General features: G+C 31.7%; 1 protein-coding gene across 1 annotated transcript in view; it reads left to right on the top strand.

Annotated features, from left to right (window-relative positions):
* Positions 1–17,424, top strand: part of PCDH17 (protocadherin 17) — a gene marked incomplete at both ends in the record, with an annotated part of 93,220 nt that overhangs the window by 25,038 nt on the left and 50,758 nt on the right. The window contains 2 exons of the mRNA XM_080690267.1: positions 10,114–10,172; positions 10,306–10,478. Coding sequence (XP_080546393.1) covers positions 10,114–10,172; positions 10,306–10,478 — 232 coding nt within the window. The remainder of the gene's footprint in view (positions 1–10,113; positions 10,173–10,305; positions 10,479–17,424) is intronic.

The following is a 17,424-nucleotide window of genomic DNA, read 5'->3' on the forward strand; positions in this document are numbered from 1 at the left end:
GGCAGGAAAAATATTTTTAAGAAAGAACTATAGACGTCAGGCTGAGATGGAGAGGCGGACTACTCTGGAGGAGGGAGAGACTGGGTTATTCACAACAGTATACTTGGATTTCTTTTCTGAGACTTCTTTTCTAATGGCATAACAAACACCATTGCCAAGAGAAAGCACATCTAGCACCTGTGGGGTCCATCAAATGTATAATATATAAATGTATCAAATGTATAATATATAAATATATAAATGTATTTTTTATTTTTTTTATTTTTATTTTTTGGCAGTACTGGGGATGGAACCCAGGGTCATCCTATCTCTCAGCTACACCACCAGCCCTATTTTTCAATCTTTATTTTGAAACAACATCTCACTGAATTCCAAAAGGCCTCACTAGTACTTGAGACTGTCCTCAAATTCCAATCCTCCCATCTCAGCCTCCCAAATGCTGGGATTACAAGTGTGCACCACCACGCCCGGCTCTTATTTTGTATTTTTTAAAAATTTTTATTGGTACATTGTAATCATACATCTTAATGGAGTAAAAGATTTGGTAGAGGCATCCATGCACACATCGCTTATTTAGCCCTTCCCCAATTCCCACCCATTCCCTCCCCCTTCCTCCTTCTCATGTTTGGCTTAGTGATTGACTTTGATATTTTTGTGAATGTACATCATGTGCATTAGGGAATTTTCCTACCCACCAACACCTCCAGTTAGGACTCTTTATTTGTTCATCTATGGCTTCTCCTCCTTCATGTAGAGTTCCTCCTATTACCCTTTTTCTCATAGCTTCCCTTTTTCTCCAATTTTTTTCTTCCTAGCATAGCAATAATCATCTTACCTTTTGATTATCTCTATTTTTTATTATTGTCAGGGATGATTTTCCTTCAGATGTATGAGTTTCATCATTAAATCCTGGCACATGAGTAAAGTTATCAGTGTCATTTTCAAAAGTTTTAACATTTGCAAAAGACTTCAACGGATCACCTTAAAAATAAGCCATATTCTTGAGGAGGAAGCTCAAAGTTCTTGTTTATTGGGTGCAGCTGTTCCTATCCTTCCAGTTTTAATTTAAGAGAATATTAGGTTTTGCTTAATATGGTAAGAACAACCAATGTCTTTATTATGCTTTTAGTAACAAAACAAAAATGCCTACTATACTGTACTTGTATAAAATGTATTATTTTGAAAACCACTGATAAATACAGTTATTGCCATACTTCATGCACTTTAAAAATTCCAGAGCCATAGGTGCTGTCAGATAACTTTATAAGTGGTGGCTTAAAATGCTCTTGCCTACTTCAGCGATGTAGAAAGAACCACACCATATATTCTGTTGAAGGCAAAACTATCAGAAGCAATGTCGGTATGAAAAGGCTTAAAATGAATTATTTGCCTCTTAACACTCCCTTGTGTTTAGTCTGCTGCAAAAAGAATGCTGGTTATCAATGTGGAAAGCAGTGCCTTTGAATTAAAGAAAAAGTTCAACTTGTTTTGTTTTCAACCCAGTGGCATCAGAGTTGCAATCAGCCTTATGTTCCCAGCTCAAAGGGATTTTTCAAAAATTCTCTCCCATGGATCTGATCACTGAACAGTTCAATTTAACTGGACCTATATGATTTAACCTCATATCAGGAGTAACTTACTTTTAGACAAATCTTTGTTTAGTTTACTACACTTCAACCCCAAATTAGCTTGCGAGGTAAATTGATAGTTTAATGATAACTTCAAAGAGTAAATGACCTAGTTTCATTTTGCATTAATAATTCCTTTTCTAGACATCTAAATTTCAAACCTTCCTCGTTTTTACATTGCAACCAGTGGGAGATCTCTTTTCTTTTATTTGGCATACAGGCATTTACTCCCTAGTATATTACAAATTTGTAAAGACAATGTAGACACAAACATACAAAACTTACACAGAGAAGCACAACATAAATGCAATTTTATATGTAATTCTTAAGGCAAACGCTTCTAGAGCATATTAGAACATGTTATATCTTTCTATTCTTCAGTATCTACTATCAGTCCAATGCAGTATGATTTTTACTTAAAAGTTTTCATTTTTATAGATTTCATTTGGATGTTTTTATCTTCTGTTTCTCTCCTCGGGGGTTAAAACTAAAAGGAGAGACAAGGGAATTATTTAGGATGGAAAATTTAAGTAGGCATTTACTCTTCGTGTCCTGCTTTTACATTCTTGAACATATTTTTAATATTTGTATAGATTTTTAAGATCCTTATTAAAATTGATTATTTCAGCTGGGCATGGTGGCGCATGCCTGTAATCCCTGTGCTTGGGAGGCGGAGACAGGAGGATGGAGCAGGTTAGAAGCCAGCCGCGCTGGCTTAAGAGACCCTGTTTCTAAATTTTAAAAAGTATAAAATAGGTCTGGGAGTGTAGACCGGAGGTAGAAAGGCTTCCAGGAATGCCAGTACCACCAATAAATAAATAAATAAATAAATAAATAAATAAATAAATAAAATTGATTATTTCTTGTACTATTTTAATTGCTTTTTCTTCAAGGTATGGGTTATATTCTCTTGATACTTTATATGGGATATAATTTCTGATTAGATCTTGAATAATGTAAATTTTATATTGTTGAACACTACCTTTTTTTTTTTGTATAACTTGTGTTCTGACTAAATGTATGTCTGTGAATTAAATTTATCCCCTTGAATGGTGGACTCAGTCCTATAGGCCTCTGGCCTCTTTTATTCATTTATTTTATGTGTATGTGGTACTGGCAATTGCACCCAGGGGCATTTTACCTCTGAGCCATGCCTTTAGCCCTTTGTATTTTATTTCATTTGAAACAGGGTTTTTCTAAGCTGCTGAGGCTGGCCTTGAACAAACTACAGTCCTCCTTTCTCAACCTTCTAAGTACTGATATTCCAGATATACATCCCAACTGGCTCCGTATTTCTCCTCTTTGGTGAGAGAGAGAGAGAGAGAGAGAGAGAGAGAGAGAGAGAGAGAGAGAGAGAGAGAGAGAGGAAGGGAGAGAAAGAGAGAGAGAGGAGAGAGAGAGAGAGAGAGAGAGAGAGAGAGAGAGAGAGGAAGGGAGAGAAAGAGAGAGAGAGGAGAGAGAGAGAGAGAGAGAGAGAGAGAGAGAGAGAGAGAGAGAGAGAGAGAGAGAGATTCCAGAACATTAAGGATGACAGTTTCCAATCCACAGCACCCAATATCTCAATGCTCATTGGAAATCCCAGTGAGGCCTGGTGTGTCAGACTGTCCCCTTCATATGCAGTTTCCCGATTGTTACATGACTCTTTAATGGATAACAAAGATAATCCTGGTTAGTTAAATACCAATGTTATTGATAACATGCTTAATTTTAAGAATATGATCTCACTAATCACAGTTTAAATTTTAGTAACATTTACTTAAATAGCATGTATGATGGTAAAACTGACTCTAGAATTCAACTCTGATACTTACATCATACTTCTCTCTTCCTTTAGCAGGGATACATTTGAAGACAAGCACTGCAATATTGTTCTTAGAATTCACTAGAGATAAAGGGCTGTGGGTGTAGCTATGGCAGAAACTTCAGTTTGCATGTGTGAGGCCCTGAGTTCAATTCCCAGCACCACACACACACACACACACACACACACACACACACACACACACATAAATACATAAATAACAAAACAGAAAAGGAATTGACTAGAAATAAGAGTCCAAAAAACGAGGTCTTTATGTTTTCTCACAGGTATCTCACTTCATAGAAATCCAGGAGTGAGTTTTAAATTTACTATACTTCCATCTGATTATTATTATTTCATGCTCATTATCTCGATACACATAGACCCGGTTTCAAAATAAAGAATAAAAAAATAGGGCAGGGGGTGTAGCTCGGAGCTCAAATGCCCCTGGGTTCCATCCCTAGACCCACAAAAAAAAAAAAAAAATTAAAAAAAATTAAAAAAATTAAAAACTTATAATGGGAATTGTGTCATTTAAATGAAACATTTTCTGACATTATCTCATATAAAATACAATTATAAATTTTAGATAGCATTACCACACTTTTATCACCAAAATTGTAAATTATTTTCACCAGATTTGTCAGTCACAGCAACTGTTAGATAACAATCATTTTACATCACACATCTTTTGAGTTCTTTGCAAAGGTATGCTAATGAAATATTTCCAAATGTACAATCAATCTTATAAAGTATTTTTCATACTTATAAACTTCAAAAGTATGAAAATTATAGGATATATGATAAAGTATAAAATACTTTATATGGCTTTTTGAAGATGAATCCCAGCTCGACATGATCTAGCCATGTCTGTTTCCTTCATAAAAGAGGGAAGCTACCCCTTTGCAGTAAATGCAATCTAGAATCTTTAGCATATTTATTTTATGGCTGAATAAATTGGAGCTGCATACAAGGAAAAATAATATTTACAAGAAATGAAAGTTGGGTTAAATAATTTATCTTTAAAGAAGAGTTACTTGGTTTGCCGGTGTGGTCAAATAGATCTTTATGTCCCAAATCCATTTGTGTTTTGTCCAAATAAATATGAGCTCTCTACATGGTTTTTGAAGTCAGTGCAGTATCATTTCAAAAAACAGAGTCAGAAGCAATTTTGAGAATATTTAATAGAATAATTTGTAATTTTATTTTCTATGGGGCAGAGCAGATAGTCACATTAGATGTAGTCTGGGTATTACTTTTTAAATTAATGTGCAGTAAGATGAATCTTTTCGAGGTGCATAGATGTATGGATTTTTATACTTGTGTTATTTTATGAAGCAAGTAGGATCCTAAACAGTTCTATCAAACCAAAAGGTTTCCTTCTGTTCTCTCTAATCGTGCTGTACATCATTTTAGACTCTTAGAAACCACTGATCTGTTCTCTGTTACGGGTTTGTTTCTTTTAGAAGTCTGATAAATGAAATGACATGGTATACATTTCTGAGGGGAATGACTTTGTTCATTCAACATAATATGTTTGAGATTTACCCAAGGTGTTGTATTAATAGTCCAACATTTTTCCTGTGGTACTGGGGATTGAACCCAGAGTCATTTTTCCTCCAAGATACATCCCAGCCCTGTATTTTAATTCTTTTAAATTTTTATATAATTTAATAGACATACAAGTACTATAGTTTATGTTTCTTTAACTAATTTTGTGAATATATTTTCATGTGCATGTGCCCTTGATGTATTCTAGAATGTGAAATGTCTACTCACATCTTTTTTCTTACTACTTAGTATTGAGTGTTTTCATATGTTTGCATGTAATGTTACTTGGACTATTAATCTCAAAGACTATCTTAATTTAAATATTTTAATAGTACCTTTTGTAAAGCTAACACTTTAATAATGGTAGATGTTTATCTTCTTTGGATCATGTTTTGGTATCATGTCTGAGAACCCTTATCTGGATTATGTCTCAGTCTCTTGTTTAGAACCCAATTTACAAAGATTTTCTCCTAGTTTTTCTTCCAAAGTTTTATAGTTTTATGTTTTACATTTAAATCTGTGATCCATGTTTGAGTGTGTTCATATTTGTGTGTTAAGTGTGAATTATGTCATGGTTCATTTCCACCAGATTATCTATTAAGTTGCCTTTGCACTTTTGTCAAAAATCAGTTGTCCATATTTATAACAGTCTACTTCAGTACATTCTCTTCTGGCTCACTGATCTAGGTGCCTATTTTTTTGGCAATAATGTAGCTTCAGTAGTAAGTGTTAAAATAGAGTGATGTGACTCCTGTATATCTTGGTTATTCTTTTTAAAATATTTTTGCTATTACAGTCCATTTGCATTTATAAGATTTTATGTATGTTTATTTGCTAGGCATTTAACACTTAGGGAACTATTATAAATTTATTGCTTTAAAATTTTATCTTCCACTGGGCATGGTGACGCACATTTGTAATCTCAGCACTTGGGAGATGGAGACAGGAGGATCACGTAGGTTTGAAGCCAGACGCGCTGGCTTAAGAGACCCTATTTCCAAAATATAAAAAAAGTATAAAATAGGTCTGGGAGTGTAGCCTGGAGGTAGAAGGGCTTCCAGGAACCCCAGTACCACCACAAAAAAAAATTGTCTTCCAATAATTCATTTGAGATTTATAACTACTATGATCTTGAATTTAACAAGCTTAATTTGTTCATTATTTTAAGAAAGTTTTGTTCTGACTCATTGTTACTTACCACCTGAACAATACTATTAACAGATACTATAGTGATAGTGCCAATGAAAAGTCATTTTCTTCCTCCCTGATTTGCATCATGATCATGACCTTTCTTGCCTAGAGGAAAACCATTCAGTTCTTCACCATTGTAAGGGCACTTTTTTTTTTTTTTTTTTTTTTTTTTGGTAGATGCCCTTTATACAGTTGTGTCAATTTTCTTCTGTTTTTCATTTGCTGAAATTAGTATCATTAATAGATAAGAAATTTTTATCAAAAGCTTGATTTATTTCTTTTCTGTTTTTTTTTTTTACTACTAATCGTAAAATTCTTTTCACTCACTCCTTTTACTACCCACTTTCATATGAACTTCTTAAGACACATGGAAGTCACCATAAATAATTACTTTCACAAAGAGCTTTCCCAATTTCAGTCAGCAGGTTTAGCTGTACCATGTACTTCCTTCTAGCTTTTCTCAGAAGTGCTATGTGCATGTATGTCACCATCACTATGAACTACGTTATGATGTGAAACTATAATATATTAATAAAAGTATAAAATAAATATTTATGTTTCAGGATGCTACTGGGATGAGCAAGCTGTAGAAACTGGCTTATCTTATGAACCATTTATTATTGGTTACTGCTGATAAAAATTCTGATTTGAATATCATTTATAAATATACTTCAGTTTGCTAAGAGACATGCATAAAGGCAAATCAAACCATCATATCCCGCAGACTATATTCATCTTAAGTGTTTGCTTATGTGTGTGAGTATGCAAAAAGGAAAGAATTTCTAAATTTTTATGTCTTTAACAAAATAACAAAAGCAGTGGAGCACCTTCAATTTTGTGTTAATTCATATCTCCTTTGTTAGGAGCAAGCAATGACTTTTTTAAGCATGACAACTTTGATGACATTTATTCCTGACTTTTGAATAGATTGAATAGATCATCATTCCCTAAAGTTTTAAAAATGCATAAAATATTTACTTGAAAATATTTGTGTATTAACCTACCAATTCCAGCTACACATTTTTTTCTGGCAAATTATATGTTATTAAAATAAGAATTAAATGTCACTATATCCAACTTGAGTATGAGGAGAAAACATTGTAGTGATTATGTGAATGACGATAAAAATTTTCAAGAATTACAAATTGTATATTAAATTACTCTGCTGAGACCTAAAAAGTTATGTGTATCTAACCTCATATTTTTCTTTCTTCCAAGACTTAAAATTTAATATTCTTAAGTGTACAAGCAAGAACTCAATTTTTAGAATATAGGGTTATAAAAATATCAAAAGCTCTTCTGTTCTAAATTGAAGGATGCTGTGATACATATGGCTTTTTTTCCCTTTATCTTTCATTTTTCTATGCAAATGATGTTATTTCATATTCAGATTATTTCAAATGAGTTTTCAGACACCCTCGGAGCCTAGATAATGAAAATGTTACTCTCTCTATTAAGACAGTTTGGTTTTTGTAGTGAGTGAGCTGTATATTTGTTAAGGGACAAATGACAATGTCATTATGCTGATTCGACACAGGATCACACAATCTAACACATTCCTGTCTACTTTAATGGATGAGTGCTGAAAACTTCTGATATTCTAGTGCTGACTAAATTTTAAACTTTTAAAATTGTACATCATGTGGCTGGAGGCATAGATCAGTGGCAAAATACTTGCCTATCACGCAGAAGGCCATGGGTTCAATCCTCAGCATTGCCAAACAAAGAATAAAAATACTTTGTGAAATCTATGATCTTAAACTTCATTCTTCCCTCACATTTTTTTTTTACTTCCTTCCCTGCTCTCTCCTTCCTCATAAGGCCTTTTTCTCTTGCTTTCCCCTCTGCTTTTCTCCTCCTTTTCTTCACCAAGTCTCTTTTTTTTCCTCTTTTCCTTTTGTTGTTCTTTCTTCATCAAAATGATGGTTGGTAGCAATACCATTACAAAATATTCATCAAATATTCTGGTGCATGCATATATGAACAAACAAATAAACAAACACAATCTTTTACTGTTTTTCCTTCAAAGGAAAGAAGTATTTTATTTTTGTTTCTCTTATTTGATTAGAACTGTTTAGAACTTTAATAATTTGCAAACATTTTTTAGATATTGTCCCTGTTAGAAAAAGAGACATTTTCCCAATATCTAACTGAATAGAAATCTTCAATTACAAGGCTTCACCTGATAAAACCTAGTAACATTATAAGACTATTTAAAATGCTGCCTACATTTTCTAAGTAAAGTTTCCAATTTCAGATTACATTTTACTTTCTCTGTACTACCCAGGATTTTGACTTATTTTGTCTTACTAAAGTATTTTAATACTCTTAAGCTTACTTTATATTGCCCAGCAATAGTGGGCAGAGGATATCTTTTTGGCCAGTTCCAAGGAGAAATGCATATTAAGTATGCAGAGTTTCTAGTTCAAGCATCAGAAAAATTTATTTGCAAACATTTTTGCCACCTCTGTAGATTAGTACCCTTAATTTTTACTAGAAGAACAAGTTACCAATGAAGCATGACAGTTTGTCATTATGAAAACAAAAATAAAAATAAAAATGCTTTATTGAGTCCAGAAACTGGTATAATACAGTAATGAAAAATGTCTGCTACTTTAAAAATGGCTAGAAGTGAGAATGAATCCAAATTATTCACCTTTATTCTTGCATATAGCTTGGTAAAAATCACTGAGATGAAAACGAATCAAAAATATAAACTAAGAAGATGCAGATTTAAAATCTGTAAATTTGTGATGATTTTTCTTGTCCTCAAAGTACCTCTAAAGGACAATGAAACTTACATAACACTTTAAGTAATTTAAAAAATGTCTTTTTTTTTTTTAGTAATAGTTCACTAAGCCGAATAAGAAATCAGAATACTCATATTTTAAGTTAACCTTATTTAAAAAGAAGGCACATATTGAGCTACACTAAGCCTTACTTCGGGCCCTCTGCTTCATGAATTGCACAGTCCCTGTGTCACTGAAACTTGAATGCTGGTTGGCTTGTAGGAACCATAGCTGCTTCAGAGCATAATGGTATGATATGCAGTGATGCGGAAAACAGGAGAAGCTTTGTCACTGAGTCAGCTGCAAGGAGAAGTAACGTGTATGAATGTACAGTATAGGGAGATCTATGAAAGATCCAGTCTCTTTCTCCCAAAAGACTCTGTTCCATGATACAAGGAGAATTCAGTACTTCTTGGCAGTCCTCCACATCAGTTTGGAAGCAGTAAAAACAACCTCCAAACAAGCTCGGTTTCTCAGTGTCTTTACTCTCTAGGTTTTAAGTAACATTTTTTTCTTATTTTTATTTTAATCTGTTTTTAAGAACCAAAAAATGGTACCCATCTTTCACTGGATTGTTTGAATATAATTTCCATAGTTGGGTTGAAGCCGAGAATGAATTAGAGATGAGTTCAACCATATGTGACATGCTTGTGTTTGTTCCTGGCAAAATTTGCAGGAAAGGCCCTGTATCTTTTAGTAGAGGAGTGGATGACTTTAAATGATGTTACACCAAGAAGGTCATAGAATCCCAGCAGATGATGTAATTATGTTTAAAAATGAGTATGATTAAATAATTCATACTTTTAATATGGAGAAATTAGGTCATTTTTCCACTCCTCCCACAAATATTCAATCTTCGTATCTAAGTAATGAAACAACATAGATAGTGCTATCCATCCTGGTACTAACAGAGAATGCCAGTTATGACAGGCTCATTGTTTACTTTAACAGGTAATTTGTGGACCGGAATCATTTAATTGTCCTGAGTACATAATTACATGTCAGCAATTTCCAATTTAATTAAAATGTACAAATCTGAAGATTAAGGGAATTTTTAAATTATTAATCATTTTTCCACTAGGAAATCTTGTTGCTCTGCAGGAGATTTGTCCAGTGTACAACTATACGTATTTTTTTTCCTTTTCTTTCACAGACAGACAATTTTCCCGCAGAGCCCAATTACATGGGCAGCAGGCAGCAGTTTGTTCAAAGGTAAGGCCTATTAAATAACTTTCTCAGCCTCCCCATTTGCATTTGTGTCAAAATTGCTTTGCAAGAGACTACACTTCAGATTGAAACTAGTAGAGACAACACTTTCTCTTCTTTTTCTTTATATGTATTTCAGTAGCTCCACGTTTAAGGACCCAGAAAGAGCCAGCCTGAGAGACAGTGGGCACGGGGACAGTGATCAGGCTGACAGTGACCAAGACACTAACAAAGGCTCCTGCTGTGACATGTCTGTTAGGGAGGCACTCAAGATGAAAACTACTTCAACTAAAAGCCAACCACTTGAACAAGGTGAGTGAAGTCTTCCAATGCTTACAAAGTGTAAAGCTTAAGCAATCATTATAAACCTATTAGTACCAGAGTTGCAGTTTATCATGGAGGAATAGACCATTGATAATAGATCAAAGGCAATAAGTCCCATGATTACTACCGACAAAAAGCAACTATTTAATACCACAGGCATAGCTAAAAAATGAAGGCCATGGGTAATTTTCTTAAAATGAGAACTCGACCAAAGAAACCAGATTGTTCTTATTTCATAGACTTTTCAAACCTTTCTTATTTTGAGTTTTGCTAACAAGGAAAACATGGTATATGTTATCTAGATAATATACTGATTACAATATTGAAGTAAGTGAAAATGATATCTAGAAGAAATGAAAACTTGATTTGAATTTTATATCTCTTACCAGTGTTGAAATTTTTGAAATTCAAATTTTAGCTTCAGAACAGTCTTTCAAGAATAAAATAGTAGTTAAGCCAGAATTTTACCTCTTTCTTTTGAGTTACATCTATATAGACCTCAAAATCATGAAATTGCTTACACTGATAGGGATGACAAAAATGTGGCTTAATAAATACATATCTTTCTATAAGTCTATCTCTAATTTGTGCATTTAGTATGACTTTTTATGAATTTTGATGTTTATACTATTTCAGATAAAATGAAATATTTGATAATAATGATTCATTTAGTCTTAAGATTCTCTTATATGTAAGACTTACAGATGAAAGTTTTTTTTCTATTGTAAAAAATAAAAAGAGCTGTTATATAAACCAGATTTTAGAATCACAAATATATTAGTTGATAGATTAGTTAATATATTAATTTTCAAAATATTAATATATTTCATATTTATTATTTCAGGTTTTATAAATGAGAAACTACATTTAAACTATTTGAATATAGCTTCTAAGTCATCTATTGATTGATGACTCATAGAAAGTAATTTTTTATTTATAGCATACTCTTAATTTTTCTAATCATGTTGAAATTTTAATACAAACACAACATACCTATACATATGAATATGTTTATCTATACCTGTTTAACATATATTTAAAATAGAAAAAAAATTCAGTGCAGAAATAGGAATGAACACTTCTGCACTGAATATAATCTTGCTTGGTTTACTTTAAGGTTTAGGTCACAAGAAGCTTTGTTTTCTAAACATGAATACTAGACTGATGAGCTTTTCCTTAAATCTTTACTATGACAGCTTCTGTGTAATGATATAATACTATAATTTAAATTACTTTTAACTGAATCCATTTGAAATAAGTAAATATGGCTGTTTTCTTGAAGTAACTGAAATGGTCATAATGGGTGTAGCTCTCTGGTATTATAGTACAGATAAATATTTTAGGTACACTTTAAATAATGATTTGTTAGATTTGACATGTGAATACACAACATGAGATAGACTCATCTATGTGTATGATACATGGAGTGATTTATAGATAGTTCTTTGGCTACTGTTCTTAAAGCTGCACAGATTAAAATGTTTGCATGTATTCTTTTTATAAGGAATTTTATTAATAAAAAATCTACAGCTTTGCTGTTCACATTAACTCTGATTCCCTTTCACTCATTAACTAAGCTATGTTATAAATGGGAGTATGTTTGAAGTGTTTTCCCCTATAGAAAACATTTTTATTTCTTATCTAAATGTTTCATTTAGTATGTAAATCAAGGATTTCAAAATCACAATATCTCAAATGCTCTGATTACAGAATGACTATTCATTGTAATGATATATGAAAATGTAAGTTATATTAAAATTTGTATTTTTCATCTCTGATAAAAAATAATGTCTTAACAAGTTTGATACCAATCTTAAAGAAGGCCAAAGTTGGCATAAGCTTTAATTAAAATTACACATGAGATCATTGTTAATGTAAGGATGAAAATACCAGTAGAAATGTTTATTGCAAGACAGATAGCTTTCACATAAATATAGACAAATTGGTATGAATCTAGAAGTTAGACTGAGGTAATCCACTAACTATATAGGAGAGGAAAAACCATATTTTAGACCTGATTTTTAAAGTTAGCTGTTAATAGTATTATCTTGGTTGATCCATTTATTTTTACTTATTAATTCATTTAATAAATATCTATTAAGTGCTTTGTATATGAAAAGAAAAGTTAGAATGTTTTTAGGATTGTCAAAAATAAATTTTACTTCAATCTTTCCTTCAGGTAAACATATGTAACTAGTAGAGATGGGAGATTTCTTTGCCTCCTTTTAAAATTCTTTTTTCTGTCATCTTTCACCTATTTTTGTCATCTATTTTCCTTTCATGAATTATCTTTTTACATCTTTCCACCATCTATCTTATGTGTCTATTTATCTTGTTATGCATATACCTGTTTTCCTGCCTGTCTACATAGGTTCTGAGGAGGTGACTAAAACTTCCTGAATTCTTATTACTTAAAAAAAACAGTGAAAATTCATTCTAACATTAAACTACCAATGAATCTATCACTTACCTTTCATATATCTACCTCGTTATATCTTTCCATCTTCTATCATCTATCTTCTCTGTTCATCTGTCTATGTATGTATCTGTTTTTCTGTCTACCTACTTAGATTCAAAGGATGGGACTAAAACTTTCTGAATTCTTACTACTTACCATAAAGAGTAAAAATTTATTCCAACATTAACTTATTTAACCTGCAATATCTAAAAATATCACTTTATCTTATCTATAAGGAAGTAGAGCTTATAAGAAATCTATTAGCCTACCTAGCAGATGAGGTTTAATCTTAGAACTAAATATGAAGAAAATTTGTTGTCTTTTCTGTACAATTTTGTCTTCAAATGGAAAAATTTGATCAAATAGCCATTTTAATTTATTGCTGCAACAAGATAACAAGTCAACACTAAAGACTAAGGTAAAACCCCAGCCAAGGTATTTGAATCATGGGGGAAAATCAAAGTAGCTCATATGCTTTGATTATAAGACTGACTATTCTTGGTACTTCTTTAAGTACTCAAAATATATTACCCATTTAATGTTCATAGCATTTATAGATATGTAAATACTTTTACTCTCACATTTAATAAAGTTAAGAACTTTTGTTTTCATGTTCTGCAATTTTAAACATTAAATGGAACCTCGTTTAATAAAAAGCAAAACAAAACAAAATGAAATGAAATGAAAACAACAGCAAAAAGAGAGAGAGAAAGAGCCTTCAGATCCTGCTCTTTATACTGCTGATATAATGAGCAGTTTATTCAGAAATAAATGCAAATTGCTGACAAGCATGCAGCTATTGTCTTGGTTAATACATTCTGTTAGTTTATTTGACAAGCATCATGATAGGCAATGCCACACTTAATTCAGCACACACACAAAAAGAACAACTTTCTTTGTGACAAATGAGACAGCCATATCCAAATAATTATAACATGAAGATTTCAAACATTACATCCTAATTTTTAATACTTTCAAATTTTTCTTAAAATGAGAATTTTCTCATAAGAAAAAAAATGCTAAGAGTTAAGTGATAAGAAACCTGTTTATTACTTCTTTCTCTTAATTAAAATTTGTAGCAGTGCCTTATACAGATTTAAGTTAAAAATCAGTAGGATAATAAATTTTACATTTTGTACTTGAATTCCTTTTCTTCTTAAATGATCTTTTAGAGAACTATTTCATTTCTAAATCAATATACTCTAAATTTGAAAATAAAAATCAATTAAAAAATAATCTTCACATTTTCAGTATTTCCTTGCTAATTGTTTTGTTTGGAAATGACTTGGATCTTCTGTGATTTTATTTTATATGTTCAATTGTTATTTTTTCCTCCTCTTTGGTAAGTTAAAATTTTCTTGTTCTCTTTCTAATATTTGTGTATTTTTCTACCACCAACTTAATAATTCTATATATATACTACTGGTATGTAAAAACATTATTTTTATCAAACATATTTTAAAGGATTTAGCAACTAGTTGAAGTTGTGATGCTGCACTGTCACAGTAGGTAGCCTTCAGAATTTTGTTATACATCTTGTTGTAGAAGAAGGTTATTTTAGCATGACAAAAATCTCAATGTACTTGTTTCTTTCTGTATGATTACATTTTTATGTCTTTTTTGGTATTAGTTAATTACATATTTCCATGTTCTCCTTTCATCTTTTGTCAAATATGATAAGTAGATAGGTAAATTGATAGATAGATAGATAGATAACCCAAAGGTTTTGGAAGCTGGATAGCATGTTATTTAATTTAAAAAGTAAAATATATCTGTGGATAAGAAATTGTGTATAAAAATAGCAAAGAAAACCAATAAAATTTTGCTCTTATTTTGCTAATTTTATATGCTGTAATAGTAAAAACTTACTTATGTCAAGAACTAATAAAATTTTATACCGTGCTATATTTATAAAGAAGAGCCACATCTGGCTTTATGAAGAAAAAAGTTCCATTTTTTAAGTGAGTTACTTTTAATGCTTCAGAATAAAAAGCATACCTTGACTTCTATAAGGAAGTACAGTGCTTTTGTATTTCTACCCACTTGAAGCCCAGTAAATTATTTTAACTGTTAGCAATAACTTTTCATCACCAAAGACTTAATAACCATTCCCTAAAATTCAATATTCTCCATTGATTCCTAAATAATAAATGTAGATCTTCACAAATACTTACTAGAAATTTCTCTGATCTCCTTATTGGTGATCTAATTTTCCAAGGATAATCAATTCTTCTGATAACTTTGTAACTGACTGAAACTGAGTTCTTAGAACATGAAGCTAGTAGAATACAATTGTACAGTGTAATTCCTTTGACAGTCTGTGCCAGAGGTGGTAATGGAGTGTCATAAAATTTAAGGCCACTGATGGGTGGCTTCTGTCAGTCTCTTCCCCTGTGACTGAATTCTAAAACTTTTCTCCTTCCAATGAGTTGTTCCATTCGAATTCTTTCTCATTTCCCATTTTATTTAACCTCCTTGCCATTTCTAATTTTTCTGCTGAATTTGTGGCTTCCCCATCTTCTCTCTTTGGTTAGAAATTCTACTTCTTAAATTACATTCTGGATTAAAAATATTTCACAATGAAATCCTTAATAAAAAACAAAGTTTTAGAAAATCCATGCAAAATTGAGAGTAAGAATATCAAATGACTCTGGTTTGCTGTAATTAGGTCCAGTTCTTAAGGATTATCTTCCCTTTTCCTAGAATATATTATAGAAAAATACAGAAACTAAAACTAGTTATGTTGTTGTTGTTGTATATTTTTTCTTTTAGTCAGTATTTAAATATTTCCTGTGGGCTTCATACTCAAAATAGTTCTAGGCTAGTTTAATGCCTACAGTGTTGGTTATAAGATTACAGAGTTTGTTAGAGACTGAGCTACATTCCTTCACACTTCTTTCTATAATTTCATCATAGTTCTAATTATATAAAGAAAGAAATCAGTTTAAAAAGCTTTATACAAATAACTATAAAAAAGGTATAATAGAAAAAAAGGAGGATAGGAGTTCAGGCTATTACATACTGAATGAGTAAAGAAGCACACATTCAGGTTTTGGGAGTATTGATACAGAGGAGTAGGTGATAAATATATACTTAAATACTTTGCAGTTTTCTCTAGCACTGACCTGGAATACTTAATCATCATACATTTCTAAGTTTCCATTTTGTGTTCGGTTCTGCCTTACGGTCATTCCAGTTCCGATACTCCTAATATCCAGCCTTCTTTTTTTTTTCCCATAGCAGGCAACAGCAAAAGCATTTCTGTATAAACAAGAACAAGGAGGTAATGACAATATCTATCCTCTCAGCAGCCATCTGCCAGTCTCTGGTACTAATTTTTTAAAGAAATGCTGCTACAAACTTATTAATAATAAATTTGCCTTAGAAAAGAACTTGAAAATTATTGTCATATAAGGGGGAATGAGAAGGTATTGTTAAATATTTAATGTCAGGAATAAAATCATTTGCAAATTTTTGTAGGCATTATAATTCACATAGTGACATTTAAGGCATTATTTAATTTGCCAAAATTCCCATTATTTTCAAGCCATGTAATTTTTATTGCAATGAATTTAGCTTATAGCACCTCAGTGTCAGTATTACCACATTTCTGTGCTGTCTTCTCAGGACTTTCAGAATCCATTTGGCCTTGTATTTATTGGATAAAGTATTCCTCTACTGTGAGAAGCATCAGCTTACTTTTTCTCATTAAACTTTACAATTGTCCCATAGTTCACTTAACTTTAAAAGGTTCAATGACATCTCTTTTTCTCATGTGCAAACATCTGCTTCTAGAATCTAGCAGCTGGTTTCATGAAAATAGAAATTTTTTATCGCCCTCACATTTGTTGCTATTGTGAAGCCACTGAACAGGACTGAAAGATTTACTACAGGCTCAGTGTAATTTTGAGAATCTTCCCTTTTATTAAACACAGCAATGACTTTTATTAAATTTTCTAATTAGAAATGATCGAATACTATTTTTTAAAGTTCCAAAGAACACCTTCCTCTGACTTAGAATCATTGTAACACTCAAATATTCCAGCACAATCAGAAAATTCTATTTTCTGTAGTTTTAATATAATAATATTTTTATATTTTAAATAAAATAATTTACTTGTATTAAGCACAGGTTTATGAAACTGAAAATGTAACTATATATTGTAAACACCAAGTCTAATTCTCAGCTCATCTGCTAATTAAGAACTGTAAAAAATCCTGTCTTGTTAATAGGTCTGACACATCTTCCAAATTTTTTCTATTAATTCACTTTGATAACTTGTTCCAATATTGGAGGCTCTCTGTTCTTTTGAAAGCCATATTACAAAACATTAGACAAAGAAGAAAATGTGAAGTATAACTGCTCCATTTTATAGGTAAGGAAGGAAACAGTCCACCTTCTTCACAGTGACATAGATAATTCTAGTCCTGGGTTTGTAATATTCTTGTCCGGAGTTCATTTATCCCACAATGTTA

This window comes from Muscardinus avellanarius (genome assembly GCF_963383645.1).
Source record: "Muscardinus avellanarius genome assembly, chromosome: 2".
NCBI lineage: Eukaryota > Metazoa > Chordata > Mammalia > Rodentia > Gliridae > Muscardinus > Muscardinus avellanarius.